Source organism: Cebus imitator, unplaced genomic scaffold, assembly GCF_001604975.1.
Source record: "Cebus imitator isolate Cc_AM_T3 unplaced genomic scaffold, Cebus_imitator-1.0 Scaffold392, whole genome shotgun sequence".
NCBI classification, from domain to species: domain Eukaryota; kingdom Metazoa; phylum Chordata; class Mammalia; order Primates; family Cebidae; genus Cebus; species Cebus imitator.
In genome coordinates, this window is record NW_016107707.1 from 1,457,187 (window position 1) to 1,463,642 (window position 6,456).

At 37.3% G+C, this 6,456-nt stretch overlaps 1 protein-coding gene across 3 annotated transcripts in view; it reads right to left on the minus strand.

Annotated features, from left to right (window-relative positions):
• Positions 1 to 6,456, minus strand: part of OCA2 (OCA2 melanosomal transmembrane protein) — a 218,243-nt gene that overhangs the window by 100,704 nt on the left and 111,083 nt on the right. For 2 of the 3 annotated variants that reach the window (XM_037731346.1, XM_017508501.2), the window contains one exon: positions 834 to 961. The exons of the other annotated variant lie outside the window; for it this stretch is intronic. In XM_037731346.1, coding sequence (XP_037587274.1) covers positions 834 to 961 — 128 coding nt within the window. The remainder of the gene's footprint in view (positions 1 to 833; positions 962 to 6,456) is intronic. 3 annotated transcript variants of the gene reach the window in all.

The window sequence follows — 6,456 nt, forward strand, 5'->3', positions numbered from 1 at the left end:
TCCAGGACAGATCAAATGCTAGACCAAAAAACAAGTCTTAATAAAGTGAAAAAGACTGAATTGTACAATGTATGTCCTGTGGCCACAACTGAATTAAATTAAAAATCAAAAACATCAAGAAACATGGGAAATCCCCAAATATTTGGGACCTTCAAAACAGCCTTTGAAATAATCCATAAGTCAAAAAAGGAAATTGTATGAAAAATTAGAAAATATTCCTAGCTTAATGAAAATGAAAGTACATTACATGTTAAATTGAAGAAATGCAAAGAAGTGGTGCTGGGGGAATGCTTTGAGAAATAGTATCTTTCTATGTTAGTGAACCTCTCTGTTTGAGGAGGACATGAGTTTGTAAATGACGTCTCAAGATTTAAAAGTATTGTGAGTAATTCTGTAACAACAATTGTAACTGAAACAATACAAATTACTGATGTAGTCTTTTCTGTGATAACAGAAATTTTACTCAAATATTACCCAAAATGAAACAGATCATCAAGGTTATACTGCCTTGTAAACTTGCTATTAAAAGTAATTTAGCTCCAAACTAAACTTACAATAAATTATATTTTATAGAGAATGAAATTAGAATGAGTTTACAAACCACAAAGATAATTCGAGAAAATAAAAACAGCAACCAAATAAAGAATACTATCAGAAATACCTCAGTAGCCAAGGTAAAGTTGGTTAACTTAAAATAATCCAATTACAACCTCCATTGTTTTCCACTCAAAGGATATGAGGAAAGATTTATAGACATAGACTTTCTCCATTCGCCAAATAAAATATGAAATACAAAATCAGGATGTCACATGGCAAAAGTTCTAAAATCTTACCTCCATCAGAACAAACAGTGCTGCAAAGAACAGAAGGGTTGCCCATTCCACTCTGTGTAGAATCATCTCAAAATCATGAATGTCAGCTAAAATTAGCAACCAGATGGCACCCAGAATAGCAATCCATCCTGAAAATAAGTAAATGGACATAGAGATATAGCTCCACTGTTAACACACCGATTCATTGTTTATCGTCTGGTTGCCTTTTTTCTTTATCAAGGATAATTGTCATACTACAAAGTGCATATACTTAAAATGCATATAACTTCCACCTGGTAAAGTGTATACTCATGAAACCAACACTGTAATCAAGATCACGAACATGCCCATTGACCTTAGAAGTTTATTCATGCCCATGTTCCTATACGTCCTATAGCTCATCTTGCTCCTCTGGTCAGCTCCCACACTCCCAGTAGCCATTCATCTCTTTTCTTTCACTATAGATGCAGGTTTTCTGTAATTACACCATTGCTTTTGTTGTTGTTTTGGGGTTTTTGAGACATCGTCTTGCTCTGTCGCCAGGCTGGGGTACAATTTGGCTCACTGCAACCGCCACCTGCCAGGCTCAAGCTGGGGAACCCAGCCTCCCAAGTAGCTGGGATTACAGGTACATGCACAACACCCCGTTAATGTTTTGTATTTTTAGTAGACGAGGTTTCACTATATTGACGAGGCTGGTCTCAAACTCTTGGCCTCACATGATCCACCCACCTCAGCCTCCCAAAGCGATGGGATTACAGGCATGCACCACCATGCCTGGCCGGTTGTATTTTTCGTCTATTTCTCAATAGACAGATCATCTAGACCAAAAAGTCAATATTCAGCATAATCATGTTAAGAACCTTCATGTTGGTGTACGAGTCAATAGTTCATCCTTTTTTCATGTGTAGTAGTATGCTAGTGTGTGGGTATGTTACAAGGTACACACCATTCACCTATCGATGGACACATGGATTGTTTCCAGTGTCTGGTAATTTCAAATGAACAAGTTATGAACATTCATATACAAGTCTCTGTATATACACATGCTTTCAGTTCCCTTGGTTAACATCGAGGAATGAGATGGCTGGATATATGACAGGTTAATACTATGTAATGTTATTTGAAACATTTATGCTTTAGCAAACTGTGAAACTATTTTCCAAAATGATTTCATTATTTTACAATCCTACCAGCAGTGTATGAGAATTCCAGTTTTTCTACATTTCACCAAAACTTGGTCAGCCTTTTTGATTTCAGATGTTCTAGTGGATGTGTAGTGGGATCTTGCTGTGGTTTCCAATTGCGTTTCTCTCATGACTAATGACATTGAGTATCTTTTTTTTCTTTGAGATGGAGTCTCGCTCTGTCACCCAGGCTGGAGTGCAGTGGTGCAATCTCGGCTCACTGCAACCTCCGTCTCCCGGGTTCAAGGTTCAAGTGATACTCCTGCCTCAGCCTCCCAAGTAGCTGGGACTACAGGTACACATCACCATCACCCGCTAATTTTTGTATTTTCAGTAGAGACAGAGTTGCACCATGTTGGCCAGGCTGGTCACAAACTCCTGACCTCAAATGATCCACCTGGCTCAGCCTCCCAACGTGCTGGAATTACAGGCATGAGCCACCATGCCCAGCCAACATTGGGCACTTCTCAATGTACCTTCCATATAACTTCTTTTATAAAGTTTTTGTTTAAATGATCTGCTTATTTTTTCCTTACTGGCTAGAGCAAATGAAACCCAAAATAAGTAGAAAAAAAGCAATAATAAAGACTGGAGCAGAAATCAATGAAACAGAAAATGGAAAAATGTTAGAGAAAAGCAATGATACCAAAACCTGATTCTTTCAAAAGCTCAGTAAGACTGGTCAACGCTTAGCTTACCTGAATAGAACAACTGAGAAAACAAAATTGCCAATATCAAGAATAAGATCAGTGGCATAACTATGGATTCTATACATTACAGATGTGTACTAGTTTTCTAAAGCTGCCATAACAAATGATCATAAACATAGTAGCTTGAAATAACACCTATTTATTACATCATGGTTTTCATAGGTCAGAGTATGCTGGTTCACAGCAGGATGTCTGTTTAGAGTCTCATGAAGCCGCAGCCACAGTGTTGGCAGGGCTGCCTACCCGTCTGGAGACTCTAGGGGAGGAACTATTCCTCTATTCATTCAGGTGTTGACATAATCCAGTTCCCTGCAGCTGTAAGACTGAGGCCCCCGTTTCCTTACTGGCTGTCACCCAAAAGCTGTGCTGAGCTTGCAGAGGCATCCACATTCCCAGGTTCGTGCCTCAATTACTCCATCTTCAAAGCCAGCAAGGCCCCTCTCACACTTCATATCTCTCCTGCCTCTTCTTCTGTCACAACTCTCTAACTGGCTCTTCCACCTTTCACTTTACTTTTAAGGGCCCTTGTGGTTATATTGAATCTACCTGGATAATCCAGAAAAATTTCCCTTTATGAAGGTTTATAACCTAAACCCACCTGTAAAGTTCCTTGGCTATATAACACAACATATATAGCCATTAATATCAGGAACTAGGGGGTGGACCCCTTTGAGGCAGAGAGGTACATATGAATTAATTTGGGAAAGATTAGCATTTTAACAATATAGGTGCTTCTGATCTATAAACACAGTATATAGCTCCAATTATTCTTATCTTCTTTCATTTTTCCTAAGAACGTTTTGTATGAATACCAGCAATCTTTTGTGTAGAAAGTAACAAACTGATTCTAAAATTCATGTAACAATGCAAAGGACCAGAATAATCAATACAACTTTTACAAAAGAAGAACAAAGTTTGAGAATATACATTACCTCACTTCAGTATTTATTATAAAGTGACAGCAATAAAGACTGTGATACTGCATCACAATAAATTGATCAATAGTGAATTCAAAAATATACCCATATATTTATGGTCAATTGATTTTTTACAAGGATTCAATGGTGATTTAATACAGAAGGAGAAGTCTTTTCCACATATGGTGCTGGAACAGGTGGAGATCCACATGCAAAAGAACTTTTATTTTGATCTGTTCATTAATCATATACAAAATTTAATGCAAATGGATTATAGTCCTAAATGTAAAACATAACTATAAAACTTCTGGAAGAAAATATAGGAAGAAATCTCTGTGATCCTGAGTTAAAGGTTTTAGTAGCTATAATATTACAAACATAACGTATGAAAAGAAAAAAATACATTAATTGGATTTTATCAAAATTATGAATTCCTCTTTTTCAAAGGGCCCTGTTAAGTAAAAGTAGAGAAAAGCCACAAACTGGGAGAAAATATTTCCAAATCATCTATCTGATAAAAGACTAATATCTAGAATATATATATATTTTTAATTCTCAAAATTCAGCAACTAAACAACCTAATTAAAATGAGAAATATTTTAAACAGACACTTCCACAAAGAAGATATAAAACTGACAAATGAGTACATGAAAAGATGGTCAAATATCACCAGCCATCAGGGAAACGTGGCGTAAAGCCACAATGACATTCACTGCCTACCTCAGAATGTGTAAAATCAAAAACACTGACTAATGTAAATGTTGACAAGGAGATGAAGGAACTGGAACTTTCAAGCACTGCTGGTGGGAGTGTAACTTGATTCAACCATTCTGAAAAACACCTTAGCAGTTTTTAAAAACACAATCCATACACGTACCATATGAACTCACCTTTAAGTATTTACCCAAGAGAAATTAAAGCATAAGGTAACACAAAGATTCAAATACAACGTTTACTGTAGTCTTAGTTGTTAAAGCCAAAAACTGGAAACAATTCAAATATCCATCAACAGGTGAAAGTATGTATAAAAATGGTGTCATATTCAAACCATGGAATACTACTCAGTAACAGCAGGAATGAATTACTGATGTATGCTACCACATGAATGAATCTCACAATTATGCTGAATGAAAGAAGCCGGACTGAACACACTAAGCAATCACCAAGGAACAGAGTCTAGTGACCATACATGACAAGGAATACAGTCTTTTCAAAAATAGTTTGGAAAAGTCACAAAACAAGACTACTACAGTCTTCAATTGTAAAAATTAATAATAATAACCCTGGGGAAGGGAGTGACACTGATTTCCAGATTTACCACAATATAATATTCAAATGTCCAGTGTTGAACCAAAAATACATCGCAAGGCATAGAGAAAAGCAGGCCAATGGAATGGAATATAGAGCCCAGAAATAAACGCTTATGCATATGGTCAAATGATGTCTGATGAGAACGCCAAGTCTACTCAACTGCAGTCTCTTTAACAAAGTGTTGAGGGAACTGGATATCCACAAGCAAAAGAATAAAGTTGGACCCTTATCTCACACCATGTACAAAAATTAATTCAAAGTAGATGAGAGACCTGAACACCAAGTCTCAAACTATAGAACTCCTAAAAGAAAACATGGAGGAAACAATTCAGTATATTGAACTTGGCAATGATTTCTAAGATATGACAGCAAAAGTGACAAAAACAGAAATAAACAAATGTGATTACACCACACAGACAGAAAGCAGACTAAGAGACTGCCAGGGGTGGGGGAGGGGAGCGTGAAAGGAAGAGCTATTGCTTAATGATTACAGGGTTTCCGCTTGGGGTTAATGAAACGTTTTGGAGATAATGGTGACGTAATTAATGCCACTGAGTTGTACAATTAAAAACGGTTAAAATGGCAAATTTTATGTGATATATACATATCACACATGTATTTTATATATTTATAAAATGTGTACATATCACATATGGATATGTAGATATCTACATACACATCACATACTTTACATACATACACAATTTTGTGTGACATACAGGTTTCTCACAAACCTTGCCATTTTAACCACACATTTTTTAACCATATGATATATTATTTTTCTTACTACAACAGAAAACTTTTAAAAAGGAAGATGGGGTTGGGAAGGGCATTGTCCTTTAGCATGTGAAGGCCAGGCACACATGAGATGTCTCAGCAAGGAGGCTGCACTTTTGTTAGCTTTGTGTCCTCACCAGAATGCTACTTTTCTCTGAATTCTCCAGGGCACCTACCATGCAGTACGGAAGACGAACAGACACTTGCTTATCTGACCATCACATAATGGCGACTCCTTCACCACCCCTCTCAACACAGATCACCATATCTTTTCTATAATTGCTCCAATCTCACTTCCCTGGGGTAAAACTTTTGACACCCAGAAATGGCACTCCCTTGTTTTCTCTGCTATGTAGCAATGAGAAACTCTCTGTCAGTGAGAACACAAGTGCTTTTCTGTGATTTTGAGAGAAATTTCAGTCATGACAAAACGCTGGAAGCTCCTTTAGAGCTCTTTTTATAGTTCTGTTTTATCAATTGTGGAGGCCTGAGCTTTCCTGCAGCCAAAACTCCTGCCATAGCACGCATCCATCCAACTTAGAATGGGTTCTATAGTCAACCAAGATTTGTCTTGTCAGAAAAATTCCCTGCAATAGCTGACAGCTGAATGAAGAGCTTATCCCTGCAAAACCTCAATTTTCCTCTTACTTTTAACTGCACCGTCTGCAGAGCCAGCAGCACTAATCGGGCTGCTTGGTAATGCCCGGTCCTGCTCTGAGGAGTCCAGGCCACGTCTTCTTTT